This window comes from Natrix helvetica (assembly GCF_964273705.1).
Source record: "Natrix helvetica genome assembly, chromosome: 12".
Classification (NCBI taxonomy): Eukaryota; Metazoa; Chordata; class Lepidosauria; order Squamata; family Natricidae; genus Natrix; species Natrix helvetica.
In genome coordinates, this window is record NC_138556.1 from 15,222,673 (window position 1) to 15,250,367 (window position 27,695).

Consider the following 27,695-nt stretch of genomic DNA (forward strand, 5'->3'; position numbering starts at 1 on the left):
GCAAACCGTGGCTGAGCCACTATAGATTATTGTATTGTAATTCATAGTCTTTGTGCTTAGTATCAGTTTCTTCTTAGAATTATTATTTTTTAAATATAAGCCACCCAGAATCATCTGGAGTCACGTGACCTCTGAGCCGAATGAAAATCATCATTTTACTTGAGCTCATTCTCCTGTTCCTTTCTTCCACCTTTTGCTATCCAGGGCTCTGAGCAACCCCAATCTGTTTTATTTCAATATAGTAGCTGTATTAATAAGTGCTCTTATGGCTGGAATTCATTTGTTGCTCTTAAGAACCTGTTACGCTGTCCTCTCTCTATGGTGCTTTTACAAGCAATCATTGCGACAAAAAAAAGAGGAGAATATCTCACATAATCGTTGTTGCTTTAGCCATTCAGTCATGTCCCACTCTTGGCGACTTTACACACAAGTGCTCTCCACGGTAGACTGTCAAACGCAGCTTCTTCCAGTTGTCAGATGTTCATCATGTAATACAATATATTTAATTCTTCGCAAGACGCTTGCTCCGGGGGAGGAAAGCTATGGCAAATCTAGACAGCATACTAAAAAGCAGAAACATCACCCTGTCAACAAAAGTGTGTATAGTCAAGGCTACGACTTTCCCAGTTGCAAAGGATGGCTGTGAAAATTGGACCATAAGGAAGGTTGAGCGCCCAGGAATTGAACTCTGGTGCTGGAGAAGACTCCTGCGAGTCCCTTGGACTGCAAGGCGATCAAACCGGTCAATCCTAGAGGAGATCAACCCTGACTGCTCTTTAGAAAGCCATATCCTGAATATGAATCTCAAATACTTTGGCCACCTGATGAGAAGGAATGACTCACTGGAGAAAAGCCTAATGCTGGGAAAGATTGAGGGCAAAAGAAGAAGGAGACGAGAGAAAATGAGATGACTGGATGAAGTCACTGAAGCATTAGGCGTAGCTTCAATGGACTCCAGAGGATGGTAGAGGACAGGAAGGCCTGGAGGAACATTGTCCATGGGGTCACGATGGGTCGGACACATCTTCGCAACTAACAACAACAATTTATTCCTTAACACAACTCTGACCTGTGCACTTTTGCCCTTACCAGTGGCTTCCTTACTCATTTTACAAATATTTTGAGGGATGAAAAGGGGCCAGAAAGGTGAATTTGCCACATGTAGCAACTGTTGTACAGTTATACCTTCTTGAAAAGAAACCCGCTGTAGCATCCTTCCGCCCTTTTGTTGCTGCAAACTGATCTTCCTCCCATAATCTCGGATGGGGGAAGCCTTGAAACAGCCTGAATCTTTGTTTTATGAAGCACCCAGCACCAAAGACACATTCTCCTTGCCCTGTGAGTTGGGGCAGTCAAAAATGCCATTGATCATAAATGTCAGCTGACCCTGGACATTACTTCAAGAGAGAGAGTCAGTGTTGTGTGTCCGGCCATGATGGGCAACCCTTTCTCTTTCAGAATGAGGTGGGCAGGGGTGTCTTTCTAGAAGCAAGTTTTTTTTTCCCCCATGGGCAGAACACGCTTGGAAACAAAGCATGTTTTCGAACTGAGCTTTAATGCTTTTCCATAGTTCTTTCCAGCAAGTGAGGCTGGGCTGGGAAGAAAGCGGGAGCCCTGCACGCATGCTCCAGCATCCGCAGCCCCCCCCTCCCTTTCTCATCCCTGATCTCCTCCCCTCTTCTCTCCTCCACCTCTGCTAGGAGCTGCCAAGAGGGAAAGGAACTAGCTCATCTACTGATAGGGAAAGGAGGGGAAAGAGGAGGCTGATCTGTCACTGGGAACCTCTCCCAACATCCTCCTAAGTAGCTGGTTGATCCAGGAGTAGCTGGGACTCTGGGTATTTCAGCACCAGCATCCCTGGACAGCTCCAGATTCATTGAACTGGTACTTGGAGCTGCTGGTTGAATCCGCCCAGAAAGCTACGTCATCACACAAAGAAAAAGAAGCGAAGCATCCTTGCTGGGCGCTCCTTTGATCCACACAAGATCCTGCTTTTCCCCCCGCCGGAGCCCCGCAGCGGGGTTTTCTCCTAAACCATGGGCAGAAAGATGCTCCTTAGCCTGCTAACCATGTTGTCCTTGATCATAGGCCAAATGTTGGGCTTCCCGAAGCCTGAAGCTGCAAGAGAAGGTAAGCAGACCAGCCTCACGTTGGGGTTGGTCTCATTTTAAACTTCCTCATCTTTCCGTAGTTGTAGTGTTAGGGTTGCCTTTGCAATGCAAAGGAAACGAGCTAAGGAGAGGCTGCGAGGCGCTGAACAATTTTTAAAGACTAGAAATCATACCCCGTCAGTTCAATGTGGTTCCAAAATCTACCCTATACAGATTTGAAATGCAGATTTGAAACACAGCTCCTAGATTAAAGCAGACGTGTGTGCTGCCAAGTTAAACAAGGCAAGGGAAAAAAGGGAGGAATTTCAGGAAAAAAGTTTGCATTCCTTTTGTTCTTGATTTCTTTTGGCACACTGGGCCTGTTTGATTTGCAAGGAAACGTTTTTCCCAGCCTCTCCCTGTACGGGTTTCTCTTAATATCATACAATCTTTTAATCTCTTGATTATTCCAAGCTGATTACGTTACTGCTATTTTAGTCCAGTCCTGATGAGGGTTTTTTTTCTTTATAATTGTGTGCATTAGATGATGTCTGATGACAAATAACAGCGATGCTGCCTTGTGAAGGAATATCCGGGGCTAATTTCATTAATTAGAAAAATAAATAAAATATATTCGTTTTATTTCCCCGCTGATAAGATTCCTCTGGGATTTGTTTCAGCATTTTTAAATAAGTGGATTATTAGCGAAAGAGGTCGGGGTGGACTTTAATAATATGTTTTATTATTATATAGGTAGGTTATGTGCAAGACAGAAAACCTGATTGTACCACAGCTGTCTAAATATATATGTCTCTATTCCAGATAAAACAGTATACAACAGAGAACTAAGTGTAGAGAGACCCTTGGAAGAACAGGTAGGTAAAGCAAATTTCTACACAAATGTATTTCAGTACTGTAAAGATCAGGAGACACCTAAGCCTCTAATTGGTAGGAAAATCCCTGTGATCTTAAATCAATTTCGTTGCACTAAATCAAAAACCAAACAAACAGAGAATCCTGTGCCACACAAACATCCCAATTAAATATTTACTAGACCTCAATCCTGTCAATGTGTACAATAGTTTGTGCAGCAGCTTATGTACAATGGCACCCTTGCTACGGAATGAGCTTTTAGCTGACAAGTGACTAATTCCTCACCGGCAAAAAAAAATAATCATCAGATTCGTGCAACTGATGACGTAGATATTCACGCACCACAAGCGCACAGGAGAATAACTGTCAGTCTTCAAAATGTTCTGGAATCCTCAAATGTTTTTATGATTAGCCAAAGCATCAGGGGGGAGGGGAGGGGGGGAAATTTGGAGGCAGAGCCGTAGAAAGTTTTGAGGATTCCATCCCCACGGAAGGCTTTCTATAATGAAGGAAAGCATGGGACTGAACCAGATCTGTGGTCCTTTTGTTTCTAATGTCAAAACACTGACAAACATTAGGTTTTAAACTGATATTTTTCCCGCCCTGCTTGAGAGACCAAACGTTGAACTTCCTTTGCACAAAAAAGGCAATTTCTCCCTCTTGAATTACTGCCCGTCTTCTTCCATTAATGAAATCAATAGAAGCATCAATGGGCATGTTCAAAACACCTGCTTCCTTTCCTTGCTAGGGCAGATGAAATGGCTCCCTTCATTGTCTTTTTTTTGGGGGGGGGGTGGCATTTATTTTGCTTTATTTTACTGTATTTCCACAAACTGGCTACCAGAAATCTTACTTTGAAAAGGAGATGAATAAGAATCTCCTACATTTTGGAATTCAGCAATTAACTAGCCGGTAATTTAAAGGATGCGGTGGCTCAGTGGCTAAGATGCTGAGCTTGTCGATCAGAAAGGTCGGCAGTTCGAATCCCTAGTGCCATGTAACGGAGTGAGCTCCCGTTACTTGTCCCAGCTTCTGCCCACCTAGCAGTTCGAAAGCACATAAAAATGCAAGTAGAAAAAATAGGAACCACCTTTGGTGGAAAGGGAACAGCGCTTCATGCGCCTTCGGCGTTGAGTCATGCCGGCCACATGACCACGGAGACGTCTTCGGACAGTGCTGGCTCTTTGGCTTTGAAACGGAGATGAGCACCGCCCCCTAGAGTTGGGAACGACTAGCACATATGTGTGAGAGGAGCCTTTACCTTTAACTTAAAGAGGCATAGGGAAAATACATCAGAAGTAAAACCCACAAAGCATTAAAGAATGTAAGGCAAACATCAAAGGAAATATAACTATTTTTCCCCCTACCGCTTAAGTAGAGATGTAGGGAAGATGATGCTTTATATTAAGGCAAGCTAATCACCCATTCAGTTCGGTATTGCAAGCTAGCTGCCATCTGCTAATTTTAATTAATGATTAATTAAATTAATTAATTAATGAGACTAGGACCTCATGCAGGCAAAGTATATTGAATCCGGAATCAGAATAGAGCTGGAAGGGACCTTGGAGGTCTTCTAGTCCTGCTCAAATAGGGAACCTACACCATTTCAGACAAGCAACTGTCTAGTCCAGTGTTTTTCAACCTTGGTCCCTTTAAGAGTTGTGGACTTCAACTCCCAGAATTCCCTAGCCAGCACATACTGGCTGGGGAATTCTGGGAGTTGAAGTACACAGTTCTTAAAGGGACCAAGGTTGAAAAACACTGGTCTAGTCTCTTCTTGAAAACCCTCCAGGGATGAAGCACCCACAACATCTGGAGACAAGCTGTTCCACTGGTTAATTGTCCTCACTGTTAGGAAGTCTCTCCTTAATTCCAGGTTGCTTCTCTCCTTGATTAATTTCCATCCATTGTTTCTTGTCCTGCTTTGGAAAATAAGTTGACCCCCCCTCCTCTTCTTTGTGATAGCCTCTCGAACACTGGCTTATTGCCATTGGCTTATAACATCATCTTCAGAAAGGTTTAGTGGTTAAATAATATTCCACAAAGGAGGGGTTTCTCAACCTTGGACACTTGTAAGACTTGTGGACTTCAAACTCCTAAAACTCCCCAAAAGAATTTGGGAGTTGAAGTCCCCAGGTCTTAAAAGATGCCAAGTTTGGAAACCCCTGCCATAAAAGATGCTCCGGGAGTTAGAAGCCACCCCTGGACATTCTCCATCTGCAGTACTGCACTCTGACCACTGCACCACTACAGCTCTTCATCTTGGGCAGGTGGCTCAAGGGACCCCAAGAAGCGCCCTCACTCAGTCTTGTCTCTCCCCCCTCTCCAACAGATTGCTGAAGCAGAGACAAACAAAATGAAGAAATCGCCCCGGACAGGTGAGCAGCCTTTTCTTATTCCCGACTTACTCGCTATTCCTTACGCTTTTTTTAAAAAAAAAAAAATCCTGATTCACTCAGACCGCTGCTTGCTCAGAGGATGAGATGGTTTCTCACCCATCTGTATTCCAGATCTTCCAGACAATAAGCCAGAATTCAGGAATCATTCATTTGTGGATGACTTGAACCTGCTGAGATCTGTTGTGGAAAAAGACAGAAAGGAAAAGGAAATGGAATCGGTCAGGAGTTCCTTGAATCACCAACAGCTTGCTCTTGACGATGTAGATTCCACCAAGCAACGCAGGCTGGTAGAGGAGTATGACTCCACTAAAAGTGATGTGGATTATAAATACCAAGGTACTGCGCTAGCCCTCGCCGGCCACGCTTACGCTTTGAATTCATCTTACGCACGCAGATGAGTCTAACAGCTTCTCTGAAGGCACGACATCACGGTAGAGCCATCAACTTTGGCGGAAAAGCAACTGAAGGTGCCAAGATGGCCATGTGCCAAGTAACTGCTGACGTGGGTAAAGGAACAACATTTAGGAAAAAAAGAGGAGAGAGTGAGATTCAAACCATTATGCAATAGCACAGAATGCACTTAACCGTGGCTTGTTACACAAAACACACTACCTTGGGGGCTGTGTACCAACATACACACACCCCGGGGCCGCAGCCCAGTAGCGGGCTGTGGGCCCTTCAGAACTGGGCTGCAGAAGCGGCAAACACACACGCGCAGAGAGAGCTCCACTTATGCGAGCAGCAGAGTGCGAGCGTGCATCTCCCATTTGTGCGAGTGGCAGGTGCACGTGCCCACCGCTTGTGCAAATTTGTTTAACAAGCCGCGGTTAAGTGCATTCTGTGCTGGAGATGCACTTGCTCGCCCACCCCTCGCGTGGAACCATTCCTCCTCCACCCCACCCCCTCGCCGGTCCACAAAGCCGGAAAAGTTGGGGAATACTGCCTTAGGGCACACATAACCACGATTTCATGTCTCAGTGACTAAGGAATATAAACAGCTCAAGCCCAAACCTAGCCAATAGCATAACGCTTGTCTGATATGCAAGTAAAGTCATAGGTTCATAACTGAGTTTCTCAAATGGTGGTTTTTGGATAGCAACAGATGACTGTAGATCAGGCGTAGGCGACGATGGCAAATTTATGACCTGTGGACTTCAACTCCCAGAATACCTGAGTCAGCACCAATTCTGGGAGTCGAAGTCCACAGGTTATGAAGTCTCTCTGTTGTAGATATATATTGGTGCGTGCGGAGAAGTAAGCTTTCAGAAGGATAACTTGGCAGAAATACCCAAAGTTCAAAATTTCATAACCCCAAATGGAGATGACGGACACCCAAAATAAACAAGGCCTTTGACTTAATTGGAGAAGACACGTTTGAAGTAAGCAGGTGCTTTCAAGTTATCGGTTTCTTGAGTCCTAATTATAAGACTTCTGGAGAGCATCAGATTGGAGAGATGGTGTGGCTGGTACATCTGATTTCTACTGTAAAGCACATTTTGGTCCAGGAAGAACATTTCTGCCTCTAACAAATCTCAATCTGTCCTCATGGATGCCATCCAAATGCAACGTGATCCCCATATTAGACAGGAACGGTGGAATGCAAAAATAGAAAGCTTTTAATTTATCAGCGTTACGTAAACCAATGTCTTTCTGCATGCAGGATGTGAATTTTCCGTGATGTTTATCACTAGCACTAGGCTTGACCTTTTAAAAAGGAGGACAGGAAGAGACAAATGACCCCTGGCTCACGCATAATGTACCATTGAGTCTACTTATATTACTTAACTAAGAAGCACAGCGTTAACTGAGCTTTGCTTATATAGACTGCCCACGTAAAGAGGATAACTACATACATACACAAACTGGGGGATAATCAATCTACAAAGCCGTGCAACACACTAACGTTGTTATGTCCAGTGGAGCAGGATAGCAGAAAAATTGATGCAGAAGTTCAATATACTGTAACTGGCCTAACATTTATCTTTTTAGGCGAAGAGAGTTGGAAGGGAGCTTGGAGATCTTCTAGTCCAACCCAGGGGTGACCTTCAAAAATGTTAGCAGCGGGTTCTCTGCCCGGTTGCTGGGTCGGCATGGCCATGGCGGGTGTGGCCTGCACCATGGGGGGGTCACTTTCGCCTTCTGGGGAAAACTGCCTCCCCCGGGCCCATTTCCAGCCTTCCGGAACTTCCAGGAGGCCCATTTCCCCCCCTACCCGAGCTTTTGTGCGGGCCCTGCACTTGTATCCAAAACGGGCCGCGTGGAGACTCCTGGGAGGGGCAGGGTGGGAAGGGCTGGGCGTGGCCAGCCAAGAGTGGGATTTGGAGGTTCTCCGAACCAGCCATAATGTTAGCAACGGGTTCTCCCGAACCCGGGCAAACCTGTAGCAGCCCACCCCTGGTCCAACCCCCTGGTCAGGCAGGAGGAAACTCTATACCATTTCAGACAAATAGTTGTTTACAATAATTATTAGACAATTTTGAGTCTAATCATTATTGAAACGAGAGACAGGCCCATTTATCCTGTTAGGCACAGTGCAGTTCTTCAAGCTTTGGGTCTGGCTCCAGAGTTCTCCAGGGTTGACTCATAAATTATAAAGTTTAATGGTACAGAACGAAAACCTAATTAAATGTAATCATGTCTATTATTATCAAGTGCAATCATAGTTTAATTCTGTTTAATTTCAATTTAATGAAAAAGGAAAGAAAAGATAGATATTTTATCATGGCAACATGATTACCTTTGGGTGGGTGGCCCCCAGAATGCCATTTAGGCATAACTTTGGAACAAATTATATAGATAGATATAGATCTAGAATTCTTCAGTGGCCAAGTGTGATTGGACACACAAGGAATTTGTCTTTGGTGCATAAGCTCTCAGTGTCCATAAAAATTAGTGTAGTAGTTGGGAGGGGGGAATAGAAAGGAGTAGGATTGTGAAACGTATTGTTGTGATTCTTCTTAGAAGCTCAAGGTCATCTTTTGTCTCTGCACCTCGACACCTAACCGGACGCAGAGGGGTGTAGATGCCAGCGTGGAAGATGATGATTGGACCATGTGATGAATTATGGGGTGTGGGGATAAGATCATGAACTTTCAACTGGGTGAACCCACAGGATGTACATTAGAGTTGAAATTTCATAGCACAATGCCAACATGTCCGTCTTATTAAATTGGAGCTTTAAGGATAACTTTGCCTTGGACAATAATTTAATTCTGCATGATATTTGGAACGCTGACAATACCAAGTCTTGAACCTGAGACTTTGTATTCCACCACTGACCTGTAGCTGTTCCCAAAGCATCACTTTATCCCCCTCTTATTCTTTCAGATGACCCTGATGGACTCCGTCAGCTTGATGGGACCCCGTTAACAGCTGAAGATATCGTCCAAAAGATTGCCATGAGAATCTATGAGGAAAATGACAGAGGCGTCTTTGACAAGATTGTTTCCAAGCTTCTAAATCTGGGCCTGGTCAGTGTTTTGGGGCACCTGTTTAGTTATACAACCTGCTTCGTTTTTCTTCCTGTCTTTTGTTTGGGGGTCAAAGATGCCTTTGAGGAAAATTTTGACGTGAATAGATTCATTTTTAAATAAAGGGGTATTTAACTTACGAGCTGTGGTGGTACAGTGGCTAGAATGCAGCATTGGAGGCTAATTTGCTGGCTGCCAGCAGTCCGATTCTGACCGACTCAAGGTTGACTTAGTCTTCCATCCTTCCGAGGTCGGTAAAATAAAGATTGTTGGGGGCAAGAGGCTGACTCTGTAAACCGCTTAGAGAGGGCTGTAAAGCACTGTGAAGCGGTATATAAGTCTAAGTGCTATTGCTGTTGTTTTGCATTTGAGCCTGGGCTTTGAACAGTAACTTCGATTGGCAAGATGTTTGCCCATGATGTGCAAGTTGCTAATTATTTAAAAGGCTTTATGCTTGCAGGGAAGCTCAAAAGGCAGGGAAAAATAACAAGGAATTGAGAAGAACTTTCTGTGAAGTTCTTTCTCGCAGGGCCAAAGCATTGAATTGCCCAATAATGGAGAAAGAAAGCCAACGTGTAAAGGAAGTGTCGTTTTAATCAATTGCAATGAATCTGTGAACCTTAATTTTGCTTTCTGTTTAATTCTGCATTGTTTCAAAAAAAAAAAAATTCATTGAGTTGAAGATCACGTCAACCATCGCGCAGTTAAAAATGATTAGACTTTACCTCTGTCTTCCTTCCTTCCTTCCTTCCCTCCCTTTCCTTTCTCTTTTCAAATTTCCCGACTGGCTTTTAGACTGGCTTTTAGACTTCTGCGAAATAGCCCAGCAGAATAAAAATAAAATCCAAGATGACAATGGAAATCATCCGGTTTCAAATGTGATTTCTTTTTGCCTCTCCGTCTCAAAAGCACATACTCGTGGCATGCAGAACTCACTGAGAGAATCAAAAAGTCGTGGTATCTTCTTCTTTTCTCCCCCAGATCACCGAAAGCCAGGCCTACACCTTGGAGGATGAAGTGGCCGAAGCATTGCAGCAGCTGATTGCTAATGAAGCCAAAGATCGGGAAAAGGTCTCTGAGGATCCTGAGGGTCTTCCAAGCAAGAGTAACAGTCAGGCCAAAGAGAAGCAGAACATAAAACCGGTAATGCTTCTTAGTTACAACCTGTTTTTATGGGACAGTCCAATGGCCATACCTACTTGTCAATCATTCTTTTAGAAAATACAGTATTTTTTGGAGTATAAGACACACCGGAGTATAAGACGCACCAAGGTTTTGAAGAGGCAAATTTTAAAAAAAAGTTTTTGCACTCTGCAAACCTCCCAAAAACGACCCGTATTTCGCGAAAACAGGCCTGTTTTTTTTAAAAAATAGCCTTTAGGAGGCATGTAGAGTGCTCCTGGGGGGGGGGGCAAAAACGAGCAAAAAATGACCTGTTTTTCACAAAAACAGGCCCATTTCTTGTCAAGAAAAAAGCGAACAGAAGTGGACAGACATTCCCTGGCCAGACATTTCTTGCTGTGCATTTAGTTGATATCAAATATTTCGGTTGTGATGTCCAAATATACATACTTCTATATATATATATATATATATGTATATTTCATGAAGGTGTTCAAGAATACTGATCGAGATGACACCTTGGATAATACCTGGGCTCCCACCAACATCTTAGAAAGAAGAAATGAGCTGCCCCCCGAGGATCGCTTTCAGGATCTCCAATACTTCCCTAATTTCTATGAACTGTTAAAAAGCCTTAACTCGGGTGAGTTTCCTATGGATCGATCCTTCCAAATATCGGAGTTTTATCCCATGTTTTATTTATTTTTATTTTATTTCTTGGATTTATAAGCTGCCCATCCCACCATAGCAGCTCTGGGCAACTTACACCTTTAAAAAACAGTACAATAGAATAATAATTTATGAAGTCAGATCAGTTTAAACCAGGGGTGTCAAACTCAATGTCCGTGGGCCGTATCCAGGCCGTGAGCCGTATCCCGCCTATGGGGTGCTTAGATCTGGCCTGCGGGGCCACCCTCGAAATAGGGAAGGACTGGCTTGTGGTGCCTTTGACAGTGGAAACAGAGGTCGGGAGGGCCTCCGTTTTCAGCTGTGACAGCCTCCTGGGACCGTCTGCCAGCCAAAATGAAGCTCCATTTTCTCTGGCAGAGCGCTCCTGACACGAGGGACATCGAGCTAGCCATGCCCACCTGGCACTCCCAAGGTCAAACACTACCCTGATGCGGCCCTTAATGAAATCGAGTTTGACACCTCTGTGTCAAAAATATATTAATAGAATTAAATCATTGAAGAAAAGGATTGTTATAGTATCAGATACGTTCTGTAAAATATAACATATCCAAAACATATGAAGAATGGTTGCAGGAACTGGATATGTCTAGGACCAGAAGCAATGGAGGGAAACTAATCAAGGAGAGAAGCAACCTATAACTAAAGAGAAATTTCCTGACAATTAGAACAATTAACCAGTGGAACGACTTGCTTCCAGAGGTTGTGAATGCTCCAACACTGGAAGTCTTTAAGAAGATGCTGGATAACCATCTATCTGAAGTGGTGTAGGGTTTCCTGCCTCGGCAGGGGGTTGGACTAGAAGACCTCCAAGGTCCCTTCCAACTCTGCTATTCTATTGTATTATGTATATCAGTATTGTCACGAGCAGATAAATAATGAGTGTGGTTGTAAATCCTAAATGTGATTGCACAAAGTATTTCTACCCAGACGACACACTGTTTAATGGAAGATGGATTGTTTGTATTAAAATAAAATAAAATAAATGATGATAATAATAAAACAATCACAGTACCCTCACTTCCAAGAAACCTTGAATCTGTTTGCTCTTCACGCAGAGAAAGAAGTGAAGGAAAAGGAAACCCTGATTACAATCATGAAAACTCTAATAGATTTTGTCAAGATGATGGTTAAATACGGAACTATTACCCCAGAGGAAGGTGTTTCATATCTAGGTAAGAGAATGTGAATGATTTTTATCACCCCACTTCTCTCGAAAATTGCACCAGGGGAGATGTTTACATTCTGGGATTTGTGTATATCAAAGCATGCAGAGCGCGGTGGCTCAGGGGCTAAGACCGTGAGCTTGTCGATCAGAAAGGTCGGCAGTTCGAATCCCTAGTGCCATGTAATGGAGTGAGCTCCCGTTGCTTGTCTCAGCTTTTGCCCACCTAGCAGTTCGAAAGCACATAAAAAAAATGCAAGTATAAAAATAGGGACCACCTTTGGTGGGAAGGTAACAGCACTCCGTGCACCTTTGGTGTTTAGTCATGCCGGCCACATGACTACGGAGATGTCTTCGGACAGCCCTGGCTGTTCGGCTTTGAAACGGAGATGAGCACCGCCCCCTAGAGTTGGGAACGACTAGCACATATGTGCGAGGAGAACCTTTACCTTAATATCAAAGCACTGGCTGTAACTTAAAGATGTATCAAAATGCAGCGTTTTGATTTCTGAAGTTTTCAAATGAAGGGACTGGAATTAGGAAACCAGAACAGGTTTCGTAAGACTTTTTTAAAAAAAATATTATCCCCCTGATTAGTAAAGTCTCTCTTCCAAAAGGCTGCCTTATTATGAAACTATACAGTTATTATCTATTGCAACAGAAACTGCTTTTTGAATCTAACAAGGGGTGAGTTGGCACATTATGTTTGGCAATGGCATATGTGTTTGATAATTGCTGGACTGTAAAAGATTGAAAGACTTTACTCAGCCCCCTCTCTCAGACAGATGGGTTTCCAGCTTGTTGTGGCTCTAAAATGAATTGTGAAATACACAAAGTCATGATTTGTAAATGTTAGGATTGTGCTTTGTACAACAATGTACATTTTGATTAGAGTACCCCAATCAAACCCTGCCAACAAAAGTGGGTATAGTCAAGGCTACGGTTTTCCCAGTTGCAATGTATGGCTGTGAAAGTTGGACCATGAGGAAGGCTGAGCGCCAAAGAATTGAGGCCTTTGAACTATGGTGGTGGAGAAGACTCCTGTGAGTCCCTTGGACTGCAAGGCGATCCAACCGGTCAATCCTAGAGGAGATCAACCCTGACTGCTCTTTAGAAGGCCAGATCCTGAAGAGGAAACTCAAATACTTTGGCCACCTAATGAGAAGGAAGAAAGACTCCCTGGAGAAGAGCCTCATGCTGGGAACGATGGAGGGAAAAAGAAGAAGGGGACGGCAGAGAATGAGATGGCTGGATGGAGTCACTGAATGAGAAGCAAAACATCTTCAAAAGAAAAAAAGAAGAAAGTCCATTTGCCTCCTGAAAAAGCATCTTAAGGGCAACCATGACCTGGATGACTGAGAATCTCTACAGATGTCAATCACCAAGATTCTTCCTCTAAATGAAAAACCTTCTGGTGACTTATGTTTTTTGACATTTAACATCCCTGAGGAATGTCTCTTCAACCTCTGCTGAGACACAGCCAGCAAAGGGGAACTCAACCCCATGCTAGGCCACCAGAGTGTGAACAAGCCCCAGGAAATGACAATTACGGTTTTCTGTCCACTTCCACCCTGCTAGTTAGAAATTGCTCCACAGGCGACATTATCTTTTGTCAGAAAAGCCGCCAACTAGAGCAGAAAGCCCTCTTCTCAAAGGTTTCTCCGTTGCACTATATTTAGCATCTCCGTTGAGAAGCAACTCTGTGTGTTTTGACCTTCAAAATACTTCTGAGGCCTTGAGAAACGATGAAACGATGAGCTTAACATAGCCATTAATGGGGGAAAGGTGATGTTGGTTTTCCCAGTTGCAATGGATGGTTGTGAAAGTTGGACCGTAAGAAAGGCTGAGCGCCAAAGAATTGAGGCCTTTGAACTCTGGTGCTGGAGAAGACTCCTGCAAGTCCCTTGGACTGCAAGGTGATCAAATCGGTCAGTCCTAGAGGAGATCAACCCTGGCTGCTCTTTAGAAGGACAGATCCTGAAGAGGAAACTCAAAGGCTTTGGCCACCTAATGAGAAGGAAGGACTCCCTGGAGAAGAGCCTCATGCTGGGAACGATGGAGGGCAAAAGAAGAAGGGGAAGACAGAGAATGAGGTGGCTGGATGGAGTCACTGAAGCAGTCGGCGTGAGCTTAAATGGACTCCAGAGGATGGTAGAGGACAGGAAGGCCTGGAGGAACGTTGTCCATGGGATTGCGATCAGAAGTGGGTTGCTCCCGGTTCAGCCCAAATCGGGCAAACCGGTAGTAGCGGTGGCGGGAGACTGCAGCCAGACGTTTCTGCAGATGCACGAGCAAAGTGGTAGGAAAAAAATTAGAAACCTATCACAGACTTCGCAACTAACAACAACAATAACAACATTGTCCGCCTGTCTTGGAGGCCAAGACACAAACTAACAACCGGCGTGGGAATTACCAATCAGCTTCAGGATTCTGTAGTGTTTGGAAGAAGAAGACAAAACACCAACCATTCAACCACCACCATCCCAAATCTCTCCATCTGCAACAAAACCCATGGATGTCTTAATTTGGAGGCGCATTCAGTGAGCAGTTACGAAATCACAGCCGGATTTAGAAGCAGCAGCCTTAAAATATCCCTGTTTTGCTTTGAATGCTGCAGCTTTCAGCTTAAATTATGGATGCAAAACAACAAACCTTTTCCCTAGCCGAGCCGTTTTTTTGTTTTTGAGTTTCTTGCATGAGGGCTTGCGAAGGCAGGAAGTTTAAAAGCGAAGTTTCTGGGCAGAGCTGGAGAGGGGTTTGCAAAACACATACACACACGCACACGCCCGGCATGAAGTCACTTTTTCTCCCCCCTTTTTTTTGCATCTTGTGCTAGGTTGGTGGAGTGGGAAAGGGAGAGAGGGAGGTCTGGCCTGTCACTTGGTAATTGATGTTATTAAGTCTCTGGAGGAGCAGTGAAGGACTTTGCATTCAAACCCCCCTGGGGCACAGGAGGTCGTGGATAAAATGGCATTTGTCAGAATCAGCTGATTCTGGATTTCATTTTGGTTCTTTTTTCTTTTATTTTTTTTGAAATCATGGTTTATTTTTTACACCACTGCTTTTTCCACTGAAAGCATTCATATGCATAGGCAGTATTTTCGCTGTGTGGGTAATACAGCGAATCCCAAAGGTGCTTTTTCAGGAGGCAACTGGATTTTCTTTCTTTCTTTGAAGACGCTTTGCTTCTCATCCAAGAAGCCTCTTCAGCTTTGACTGGATGATGGGGAACGGAAGGATTTATATTCCTTGGAGACAGCTGGTTATTTGCATCCTTTTTAGAGAGCCGTTGAGGCCACTTGGAGGTTTATTTGTGTCCTCGGGGTCCCCTGAGTGGTGCAAATGGTTCCTGTAGTCTGCAATTTTTTTCCTGGAAATCCACACCATTTAAAGGGTGTCCGTCCCAAATTGTATAGCTAAAAGCCTGTACCGACTGAGAATCTCTATAGACTGTAATATTAGATTACAGTACTTTTAAAAAATCAGTTTATGACAGAATAAGAGTTGGAAGGGACCTTGGAGGACTTCTAATCTAGCCCCCTGTCAGTGGTGGGATTCAAAACAATTTTTACTACTGGTTCTGTAGGTGTGGTGTGGCTTGGTGGGCATGGCTTGGTGAGCATGGCAGGGGAAGGATACTGCAAAATCCCCATTTCTACCCACTCCAGGGCAAGGATACTGCAAAATCCCCATTCCCTCCCCACCCCACTAACCCCACCCCATTTTCCAGCTCCGTTCTCTTGTGCAGGGCAACAGAAGAAGATCCGTTCAGCTGGGACTCGGGAGGCAGTGGATAGATGGGGGCAGGGCCAGCCAGAGTTGGTATTTGCCGGTTCTCCAAACTACTTAAAATTTCCACCACAAATGACCATCCAATCTCTTCTTGAAAACCTCCAGTGATTGAGCATGGTGGCTTATGAGGATTGGAGCCATTGGAGCAATGGGAGGACGATTAAGCCTTCCTCATCCTTTTTATCTTTGGAAAAGCTCTCTCGCTTGTTGCATTGGGTGGGGCAGAATGAGGGATGCATATTCTTCTGTCCTCTCCACCTACCAGATGGTCATGTAAGGAACACAGAAAGAAAGGAAACAAAAATAGCCTGATTACTAAAAGAATTATTGTGTTTTTGTCCCTGATTTAAACTGGAAGCCCTAGACTCAAAAGCAAGCAAGAATATTTCACGGCAGCTGCTCCCCATCCGGCTGTAATATTGTTTTTAATGCTCGCTGGATGCTGATCCAAATAAAGGCATCCATGTATTGTGATGCGAGATGAAGAAAACACATCATAAAGAAAACACCGTTCTGCAAGGGTGCTCATTTTTTTATTGTCTCAGCCGCCAAATGCAAGAAAAAGCAGCGAGAAACAAGAGAATTCCGTACTCTTTGTGCTACTTTCTCAGAATATGCTGCGAGGGCAAACCTCCTCTTGAGATTTCAGCTCATGACATATGCTTCAATTATTTTGGCTGCAGGAGGGGAAAAGAACTGCCTGAATTGTTGCAAAGATTTCTGCAACCCTGTTTGTGAATGGCGTTTGCGTGTGTATGTGGGGCAAATACCAGCATGCAGAGAAAGGTGGAAACGTCTGGTCAAAAAGAATTAGAATATTTCCATTAATATCCCTGATTAATTCTTTCAGATCCTCACACTACAGGGTAGGAAAATTGTTGGTGGAAATGATGGAATTCCCTCATTTGGGTCCAAAATGTCTTTCTTGCAGAGTTGCTTCCTTCTGTTGTGGTCCGTCAGCGGAGCTGGCAGTAGAGTCGGTCAGTGAGGAGTTTGGGGAGGAGCATGGGCCAGTCCTGGAGGGTGGGGAAGGTTCAGACAAGGGCTCTGCGTCGGAGGCAGAAGTGGGGCCATCTGACAATTCTCAGCTAAACAGCAGTGAGGCAGAGGAACATCTGGAGCCTGTTCTGGCACAGAGTTGCCAGAAAAAAAAGAACAGCTGAGAAATCAGGGTCGACTTGGGAGTAAAGCCACAGGTGGACGGTGAATGGCCCCTTCCATAGGAAATAAAAGAGGAGGCAACGGGGAGTGGGCTTTTGCAGGAAGCAGTTCGTTCATTCATTCGTTTCAGGATTGTGAAGATCTGTCCGTGAATCTCTGAGACACTGTGCCAAATATTTACATGGCAGATTTCCAAGCTAGATAAGGTCTGTGGTCATAAATTCACCTTTGAAAGACTGTTTACCAGGCCTTTGCTGAATGGGAATGGGAAGAATTCACATTCGTTTAATAAAAGTGGTTTTGTGGGGACCAGGAATCTGCTTTTTGGGGAAGCCTAGATCAGAACACCTTCCAACTTTGCACAGTGGGTATATTATTTCTGGCTGTAATCATTGCCGATTATTAGTAATCAGCAATCAAAACAGTAAGAATGCTTGAGTTAACTATCTCCCACTGTGAGTCCATGGGCGGAATGCCATTTGCCGTCGCACTGTCAGCCTTAAATCTCCACATTCACACCTTCCTCCATCACTCCTGACTCAGCCACCACATTCCTGGGCCTTCCTGCAAGTGAGTTTGGATATGTTTTGATGAGGAGGGACACGAACAGATGCTACTTGGCATCTCATCGTCCCCCATGTTTTGCGCTTCTTTACCAAGGCGAGCAAATCTTTCCTCCTACGTACCCTTGAGGATAATGTGGGGAGCCGTATGCCAGTTGGCGGGCAAGGTTGAAATAAAGGCAAGGAGGGGGCAACGCCAAAAGAAAGGAGTCACTCATTCTATTTTCGCCATCCCTGTCTCTTCATTCCCTTCTGATACCCAATTTCTCTTGTTTTCTCCATGGAATTGGTTGCCAGTATTACAGAGTTCTGAATTACAGATAAATATTTCCCTGCCCGTTGTATCCAGCTCTAGGGCATGTGATCAGCAGAAGTAGCCTGCAGTACTGCACTCTAAGCACTGCACCACTGAGGCTCTCAAATGTTGGCTTACGTTTCCATAGAGTTCTCCCTTGTCCCTCATGCTGTTCAACCTCTGTGTGAAACTGTTGGAGGAATCATTCCATGGTCTCCCAACCACTACTGTTCCTTACCATCCAACTTTAAAGATGCTTTTCAGCTTCTTGGTAGACTTCTAGTATTGGATGGTGGCGTCATAACCCAAATATGCCTCAGGCCCAGCCTTTGGTTCTGAGCTCAGTCAAGGGGAGCCCCTTACCGTCACCTGCTAAGACACAAAACGGCTCTATTTGTCAAGTTAAGGAATAGCTCTCTCTCAAAGTGATCCAGAGAAGAATAGAACTAGATTAGAGCTTATGGCGTCATTGTTTCTGGCCTACTATTCTAGGAGTAGGCAGTGACGTAGACTTCAACAAGAGATGAGTTATGGATGGCAGGATTTACATTTTATTTTTATAAGAAACTAGTGTTGCCCAGGTAATTATTTATCCCAGTCCTCTATTAGACAGGAATGGCAATGTCAAGCAGCAACATAAGCGCGGAATGGGCTGTCCTTCCATTAATATCGCCGCAATTCCTGAAGAGGTAGATGACAAGAGCAACTCCTCCCTGAGCCCTGATCTTGGCAACAATTAAATTAGTTTAAAATGTTTTCCCTGTGCCCACAGGAACATAATTTCCAATGTTGTATTTTTCACCCTTACCAGAGGGAGCCCCCTTGTGGAGTAATGTGAAGCCGTTACCATGGCAACTCCATTGCGCTGTACAGTAGAAGCCATTTGAAGGCAGTACAGTAGAAGTCATTTGAAGGCACAACAAGCTGAATCTTAACAGAACACCCCCCCCCCCCCAAAGGGTTTAGGGATGTCTTACCCCCAAAGCATTTGTTTCCAGAGAGTAAAGTCATCTGTGTACCAAGTTTGGTTGAAATTGCTCAAGGTGTTCCAGAGTTATGCTGGAACACACACACACACACTCACTCACTCACTCACTCACTCACTTATATATATATATATAAAGAAAGAAGGAGATAAATGTAGTTGTACTAAAACATTATGGGGTCAACTGTTGGTTTGGGCCAACTGAATCAAAACGTGCTTGTTGCTATTCCCCTAGCGTTTTAGGGAGTGATGAGCTATTATTTTAATAATTCATCTATGCGTGCTTTGATGTCTCTAGCATACTTTAATTCTCCCCTCTTCTGGAACAACTTGTTCTCATGCATAAGAATTATCTCTTCTCTAATTAGTTTCTGTAAAGAAATGAAAAAAAAATGGCTCTGGGAAAGAGATTTTGTGGGGAGGGTATATTAGATGTTGTTATCCATCCTTTCAGTGTCGTATAATGTTTATCGCTTGTGATTGTTCAGCTCTTTATAATCCTCTTGGGGGGTTGTGTATGCTGCTGTGTGCTCCAAGAAGTCACGTGGCATACAAACACTGGTAATAAATAATTCTGTAAATATTCTGGAGTTGCCAAATTATGTAGATGACGGATGAGTCAAGAGAATAGACTTCTTACCTTCATCATAATTACAATAATTCATCCTTGGATAAAGGTAAAGGTAAAAGGTTCCCCTCGGACATATGTGCTAGTTATTCCTGACTCTAGGGGGTGGTGCTCATCTCCGTTTCAAAGCCGAAGAGCCAGTGCTGTCTGAAGACGTTCTCCGTGGTCATGTGGCCGGCATGACTAAACGCCGAAGGCGCACGGAACGCTGTTACCTTCCCACCAAAGGTGGTTCCTATTTTCCTACTTGCATTTTTTATGTGCTTTCGAACTGCTAGGTTGGCAGAAGCTGAGACAAGTAACGGGAGCTCACTCCGTTACACGGCGCTAGGGATTCAAACCACTGAACTTCTGACCTTTCTGATCGACAAGCTCAGCATTGTGAAGTTGTGAAGGGTGTACTTGCCTCCAGAAGTTGAAAATGCTCCAACACTCGAAGTTTTAAAGAAGCAATTGGATAGCCCGTTTGTCAGAAGTTGTGTAGGGTTTCCTGCTTAAGCCAGGGGTTGGACTAGAGAAGACCTCCAAGGTCTCCCTCCCAACTCTGTTATTCTGTTAAGCTGGCTTCACCATCAACTATAAGGTGACTTGTGGAAGGTATTACCAGCAGTGGCAGCATTTTAATTAACGGTACTTTAAAAAAAAAAGGCTTGATGGGTGAAAGGTCCATGAGTTCTGTTTCTTATTCAAGTGGTTGTTTTTTTTAAGTTACCAAGCAACCAGCCTAGCAGTGACATCTGATCTTATAAAAGCCCCACTAGGACAACTAGTTGCTTAGCTACTGTCCTGGGGAGTGACATTTAATGACTCACCGCATTAGAGTAATGGGCATGCAACATATCCAAGCTGCAGCTACAGGATACCTGCTAATATCATTTCGACTGAAAACAGCCGGTTTCTTGCATTCCTCCTTTTTTTTTCTAGATTTTTTTCAGTTTCTATTCCCCCCCCCCCCTTTGTCTACGCAGGAAAGCAGCCCAAACTCTTTAGGTTAAAAATTTAGCCCAAGAGACTGTATTTGAGAAGCCGTCCAGGGGATTTAAGCTAGAGAGCACACCCCAAAACCACATGCATCAAGACTCTGCAAAATATTTCTTTTCACGTTCTTGTAATAAGTACGTGTATATAAAATAAATAAATAAATAAACTGGAGATTCCAGTTTCTGCTTGGTTGGTGGTTGTACGTTTTAAACACATCCTAGCCTTGATGGAGGGGGATGCGGTGGCTCAGTGGCTAAGACGCTGAGCTTGTCGATCAGAAAGGATGGCAGTTCGGCGGTTCGAATCCCTAGTGCCTCATGACAGAGTGAGCTCCCATTACTTGCTTCTGCCAACCAAGCAGGTAAAAAATGCAAGTAGAAAAATAGGAACCACCTTTGGTGGGAAAGTAACCGCGTTCCGTGCGCCTTCAGCATTTAGTCATGCCGGCCACATGACCCTGGAGAACGTCTTCGGACAGCAGTGGCTCTTCGGCTTAGAAACGGAGATGAGACCGCCCCCTAGAGTTGGAAACAACTAGCACATATGTGCAAGGAAAACCTTTATCTTTAGCCTTGATGGATGCCGAACCTAATAATGCAGTGCAGGTCATCCTCGACTTACGGCTACAATTGAGCCCAAAATTTCTGTTCTTAAGTGAGACCTTTGTTTCAGTGAGTTTGGCCGCATTTTACGACCTTTCTTGCCTCGGTTGTTAAGTGAATCTCTGCAGTTGATAAGTTAGTACCACTGTTCTTAAGTGAATCAGGCTTCATAGGGATGCTACAAAGGTCATAACTGTGAAAACCAGTCACTTTTTTCAGTGCTGTTTTAACTTTGAATGGTCACTAAATGAACTGTTGTAAGTTAAGGACTACCTGTACCATGGCAACCAAATGAAGAGGTCTACACCGGTGTACATGGGACAATGTGACAATGAATGTAGAGTTCCTTCTTGAAATAATTATCCTGGATGGCCACAGCAGAGCTATTTGCCAGTCTATATATAGATTTTTGTTTCTGCCTGCACAGTATATTTAATAAGGCGGGGAAACAGGGTTAGATGTTATTGAATCAGCTAATTAACTCCTAGAATTAATCCAGAGTAGAGAAGGTTTGACTCTTGTCTTTCCCCATCGATGTTAAAGAGCCAGTTGCTGGAGAGTTAATTGTCCCTTCCTGGTTCCAGAAGAGAGACAAACTCATCTAACTTTGCTTGATTCTACACAGGAGCTGAAGAATGAGCATTTTTTGTCTTTTTTCTGCCTTCCAGAAAATCTAGATGCCATGATCGCCCTGCAGACAAGAAAGAAACTGGAAAAATCCAGTTCCCAGAACAAGCTATCAGGTATAATTTTGTGATTAGCGCGTTATTGCACCATTTCTCCAGTTACTTTTTTTTCCTGTAGACTTAGCTGAATTATAATTTGGCAGTTGTTTGAATCGATTTAAATCGCAATCTAAACAGCAAGCCTATTCTAGAAATCGGTCCGTATGAATCTAGTCTTGCCACAACCCTTACAGCATCCGAAGTTGTTAATACGGCTCAAGCGTAGGTGGGAATGGGCTCATCGGTTCAGATGATGTAAAAAAAATTGTTCCGCTTGCAATCCTGCTAGACAAGAGCACCGAGGAAGCCGACAGCACAAAAACAGGCGCTGCTGAAATGGAAAAAGAATACGAAGCCCTGAAAGATTCCACAAAAGCCAAGGAAGAAAATGCAGAAAACAACAAAGAACCGAAAGGTAAGTCGTTGAACGTGTGTACGTAAGAGAGCAATAGCACTTAGACTTATATACCGCTTCACAGTGCTTTTACAGCCTTCTCTAAGCGGTTCTTTTGCCCTTCATCTCCACCCTAGGAGCTTTCCAGGCAGAAATCCATTTTTGTGTTGCATTTGTGCAGATAAATAAATAAAGGGAGATTAGTATAGATAGGGACGCAGTATGCTCCCTCCCATATTTGGGCATACCAGGTGCTTTGACATAACACACACACAAACGTATATATTGGTTGTGTGTGTGTGTTCCAGTATAACTCTGGAACACCTCGAGCAATTTCAACCAAACTTGGTACACAGATGACTTACTCTCTGCAGAAAAAAAACACTGTGGGGGTAAGACACCCCTCGGGTAAAGAGCCTTCAGTTGTTTCATCCTCTCTAAAATAGATTGGATTGCTCCCCTGAAAAGTATTTTAATTCCTAGTATTTAATTCATCTTTTTTTCTTGTTACCTTTGAAGAAAAAGCAGAGGCCTACTTGGAAGCCATCCGAAAGAATATCGAGTGGCTGAAGAAACATAACACACAGGGAAAGAAAGACGGTAAGGTCTGAGAAGTAAGGGCTGTGGTATGGACAGGACCAATCCCGAGAACATATTTTGGAATTCCGCTAAATAAAAAGCTTGACCGCATAGTCTTGAGAAAATGGAATATGTGGAAAGACACACGTATGGATATACAGTATATGGGTATAGAGCAATGATGGTGTTTATCCACAAAGGGTCCAAACTGAAAGGTGCATGCAAACTATGCATGCAAGCACATGTGCCAATGTGCACACTCACACATGTGCGGACATGCACGCATGCGCAGCAGGGACCTGAAGGCCAGTTGGCCGTCGGGAGTTGGGGTAGCGTGGCAAGAGGTAAGATCTTTTTTTTCCCCCATGAGCTTCTGTTTCATCTTTGGCAGGGAAACAGAAGCTCACGAAAGAAACGCCACGGAGATCTGACCCGGGGCGACGGCATCTGTGCCAGCAGAGAGGGGTATGCGTGCCACCTCTGACACACGTGACATAGGCTCACCATCACGGGTATAGAGGACATAGATGGGCATAGATGGGAAGTGATATTGGTTCTCTTAAATTGTCCACAGAATTTATCAGCAGTTGGAAACGGGCTTTGCCTATTAATGAGCAGAGGACCAATTTCACTGCATTTATTTTGTACAATGACAATAAGGGCTATACTATACATTAAATGTACCCACCCAATTCATAATATGCAGAATGCCAAAAATGTCCACTTTATGACTGCCATTAAGAACTATGTGTTATGATGGAAATTCTGGTTGGGATTAAGTGGGGAGTACGTGTTAATTAAATGTTAAATAACAGGTAATTGTTCAGAGCTTGCTTCTCCTTTGGAACGTAAATCAGAATATTCCATTATATTCCAGAAACTATAACTGCAGCTTTCGGGTCGAAAAATATTGGAAGTTCCACAGACAGACAGACAGACTGACTGACTGACTGACAGACAGACAGACAGACAGACAGACATAGGTGATAGATAGATGATGGATATAGATAGATAGATGATAAGACAGAGAGAGAATGATACATTAGATTAGATTACATAGATGATAGGATAGATGATAGATAGATAGATAGATAGATAGATAGATAGATAGATAGATAGATAGATAGATAGATAGATGATAGATAGATAGATAGATAGATAGATAGATAGATAGATGATAGGTAGATGATATAGAGAAATAGAGAGAGAATGATAGATTAGATTACATAGATGATAGATAGATGGATAGATAGATAGATAGATAGATAGATAGATAGATAGATAGATAGATAGATAGATAGATGATAAGAGAGAGAGAGAATGAGATTAGATTAGATGATAGAATAGAATAGATAGATTTGAGGATAGAGATGATAGATAGATGATAGATAGATGATACATACAGTAGATAGCTACCTAGCTAGCTAGATGATAAATAGATAGATAGATGATAGATGATAGATGATAGATAGATAGATAGATAGATAGATAGATAGATAGATAGATAGATAGATAGATAGATAGATAGATAGATAGATAGATGATAGATAGATTTTCCTGGAGAATCTGCCTGTATAAATCCTTTCCCCTAAACTCCACTGAAGATGTTACCTAGCCTGGTAACGCAACGTTTGGAAACCCAACCCACCAGCTCGGAGAACGAACCTTCACCCCTGTAATCCTTTCTATTTCAGATTACGATCTTTCGAAACTGCGGGATTTCATAGACCAACAAGCCGATATTTACGTGGACAAGGGCATCCTAGATAAAGAAGAGGCAGATGTGATCAAGCGCATCTACGGCAGCCTGTAGAGGAAAAAGAAAACCTCCTGAAGACTGTATGGAATTCTAGTCTAGCTTCACCCACATTTAGTTCTAAGACCTACAACTTTCTTTCTCCCCCACCACATCCCAGGAAAAAGAGGTGATTAGAAAGTATTCTGTCTCCATTGTCCGGAATTTTATCCAGGTTTAAAACAAAAAAAACCCAACACAACCCTACAATTGCCTATTTGTTTCTTCTCAACTTTGATTGAGAAGCAAAGTAAACGAGCTGCCCATTTTATAGATAACAGGGTAAAACAGCTGCTTAGATCATGTCCCCGTTAATTTATTCAGCGGCTCTTTCGGATTATATGATGCTTTGGGAAAAGAGTCCATTTGTTTCACCATGAAATGGCTTTTAAAGAGATACTGTTCTGAAAAGAAAAGGAAAAATGATAAAGGGCATTACTGGGGGCAAGCCAAGTGAATTAACTCCGTTTAGCTCAACTTTGCATTTCTTGCAAAGAAATCTCACCTTTGCATTCTCTTTTGTGGCACCTCTTGTTTCGTGTCCCAGAAAGTATTGTTGGAATGCTGTATAATATATTCATTTCCTTGCATTCCGCTTTGTTCTCTCCCCCATCCGTGTGCCATCGAGTGTTTAACCCTGCCTCAGCCTTCAAAATAAATCTTTTACAGGGAGAAAGAAACGTATTGTCACCGTATTGCTACGGTCAGGTACAGTAGCAACGGTTGTCCTTCACATCCTCCTCCATCGTTCTTGGTTAAGTGTTATTACCCTGCATGTATAAAGAACAGTTCTTGATGTGAGTAGCTTTAATGATATGTGAATAACCATTTCTAAGGGTAAAAAAGGAAGTGAAGCAAGGTGCTTAGGATCAGACATTTATATATAGGACGAGTGATGTGCTAGGATTGCGGGAATGCAGTATCATTTAGCAACACGAGGTTTCATAAATGTCTCGGTTTCGTAAACTTTTGATTTAGCCTGAATGTACACTGAAGATCCGTGCTCCCCTTCTATTCAAGGAGATAATGCGTTTACACGTTTTATTTTTTCTAAGTAAGGCACAATTGGGTTAAAAGCAACTGGCTAAGCCATAAGTCACAATCCACAATGCTGGTTTAGTTTGATCAACCATGGTTTGTGAATTAAGCTACACTTGGATGGGCTCCGTATAGTGCAGTGAGGCATAAAAATCACAGTTCAAAAATTAGAATGGCTACATTCACAGAATATTGTATCCCCTCCATAGTAAATGTTGCTTGCACATTGAATAATTCTTGAGAGAAGTAAATCCTGCATTTAAATTCTCATTTTAGCACCATCTGGATAATTAAAGCTCTAAAAGAGGAACTTAATATACTCTGCAGACATACTAGTCTCGTATTCCTCAGTACATTTTAAACAGTCATTAAAAGAATTTGCATTTATATGAGATGGGAAGGAGTACAGCAGAGAAATTAAGAATGCAGCCCAAAACATATTTACTCAACAGGGAATATTACTTCTTCTGAATGGACATGCACTAGCTTAAACTTCAAAACAGGATAAAAACAATGATTTCTAAATCTGTCAATGATTTATAAATCTGTTGCTCAGTGACAGCCTACATACATAATTGCGGAAGGTTGGGAATGGTGATCCCAGAATGCAATTGTCATAAACTCATGCCAGTTGTCAAGTTCCCGGATTTTGATCACATGACTATGGGGAATGCTAAAACTGTTATTAAGTGTGAAAAACAGTCACAAGTCACCTTTTTTTCAGTGCTGAATTAAGAGTATAATTCAGTGCTGAATAGTTATGAGGATTACCCATAATTAGACAATTGACAAGATGATTCAGTCCTAAGGCTAGTGAATTTTTAAGGGTTTTTTAAACTGTGTATAATTCACATTCAATGGTATGTTTTTCGTAAGTGTATTTGTGTCAATTTCCCCTCTGCTTTCTTCTGTGAATTGAGGACGGACTGCTAGCATTACTATGGGACATACTATCAGTTACAGCAATTGGTAACATTATATGATAAAAGCAATCGGAAAACAAAACAACCTTGTGCATCACCCCCCCTGGCCATGGTGTGCACAGAATGGAGCGATCTGTTTTTAAAAGCAGTGCAAGCAATGCAGCAACATAGTATTTAAATGCGTAATGCAGACTTGATATTTTTGCCATTTTAGCACATAAAAACAATGGCTAGTCACACTTGTTATTATCTATATCCCAGCAATGGGAAATAAAAGTATCCTGCACTTCCCTAGTTCTAATCTCACCAATCCTTTTTAAATCACCTTAATATCTTTTAGATGCTCTGATGTGTCTTTACACCTTTTTACCTTTTAAAAAAAAAACCATTGTTGGGAAAAATGTAACAAATTATCACATCTATTGCATTCAAAACACACTTTTCTAATAGAATCCTGTTTCTGATACTGTACTTTATTAAATGCTTTGCTACAAGACAAAGTAATGCCGATTCTTGGTTTTGTCTTCATGTGGTACCACTTTAAGTTACTACTTTAAAAATAATAAACTGGGGATCTTACTACTGAAGTTTAGGCATCTAGCAAGAAATGTTGTTGCAATGCAAAATGTACTGATAACATTTTCGAGGTGTGTTATGATTAATTACTGCTAAGAACAGAAATGCAACACCTAGAAATTGAAAAAATGTTTTTAAGTCTGTTTCTGTAAAATAATAGTTGAAAATGACATTTCCAATATAATTCTACGTATAGATGTCTTTAAACCAGAGATCAGACATAAAGTTGTGATCATTCTTACGTTGAGATTCAAAATAGTTTCCTTCAAACAACAAAAAGTTTAAATGAAACTTTAAAAGTGTACCAATGGCTTTTCTTTCAAAACAGCTAACGATAGAAAGCTGACAGTAAATCTACAGGATGAACTTGAAAGTTTCAATCCATTTGAAAACACACTTCAGAGTGTTTGAATAAAAGGAGAAATAATTAAACAGGAAATGTGTCATAGGCCACAATTCATTTGATGTTTAAAGCAAAGCCAGATAATACAGTATTCGCTAGAGTATTTTTAGATTGCCAGTCTGCAAACTACATTGTTTTATATAGCTTCAATCAACTATTCATCAGTTTTTCTAACAATGGACATCAAAATGTCTGAAGATAATTTTTTTTAGTACCTATTTGATTTATTTCTTTTGGGGTTTCTTCGAGTCTAAAATAAAAGGATCCAGCTGTTTTATTTCCACACAAGAGTTTTCTTTAAACAAGTTATATAAGACTGGCTTTAGACTGAACAGCTCTGTTCCTCAAGCATGCAATAAATTGTTCTCTTTACCAAAACAGGATGAAGTTATATGTCCTGTGATCTTGTCTTCTCAGCTGGAATATTTATATTCGCCTTCTGAGAATTA

The 27,695-nt window shown here is 42.6% G+C and overlaps 1 protein-coding gene across 2 annotated transcripts; it reads left to right on the plus strand.

Annotated features, from left to right (window-relative positions):
• Positions 1 to 1,728: 1,728 nt before the first annotated feature.
• On the plus strand, positions 1,729 to 27,630 carry SCG3 (secretogranin III). Of its 2 annotated transcripts, XM_081964480.1 has the most exons (12): positions 1,729 to 2,130; positions 2,913 to 2,965; positions 5,296 to 5,341; positions 5,474 to 5,698; positions 8,690 to 8,832; positions 9,814 to 9,975; positions 10,444 to 10,597; positions 11,700 to 11,816; positions 21,482 to 21,556; positions 21,828 to 21,953; positions 22,452 to 22,532; positions 24,206 to 27,630. In XM_081964480.1, the coding sequence occupies exons 1-12, from the start codon at positions 2,037 to 2,039 to the stop codon at positions 24,322 to 24,324; spliced, it is 1,395 nt and encodes a 464-aa protein (XP_081820606.1). In that variant the 5' UTR covers positions 1,729 to 2,036; the 3' UTR covers positions 24,325 to 27,630. The 2 variants fall into 2 exon arrangements, with proteins under 2 accessions (XP_081820606.1, XP_081820607.1); XM_081964481.1 differs by lacking the exon at positions 5,474 to 5,698.
• Positions 27,631 to 27,695: the final 65 nt, after the last annotated feature.

Coding starts and splice junctions, on each gene's coding strand:
- SCG3 (XM_081964480.1), top strand. CDS start 2,037: ATGGGCAGAAAGATGCTCCTTAGCCTGCTAACCATGTTGTCCTTGATC. Junction 11,817..21,481: donor GGAAGGTGTTTCATATCTAG/GTAAGAGAATGT, acceptor TCTGCCTTCCAG/AAAATCTAGATGCCATGATC. Junction 21,954..22,451: donor AAACAACAAAGAACCGAAAG/GTAAGTCGTTGA, acceptor TTACCTTTGAAG/AAAAAGCAGAGGCCTACTTG.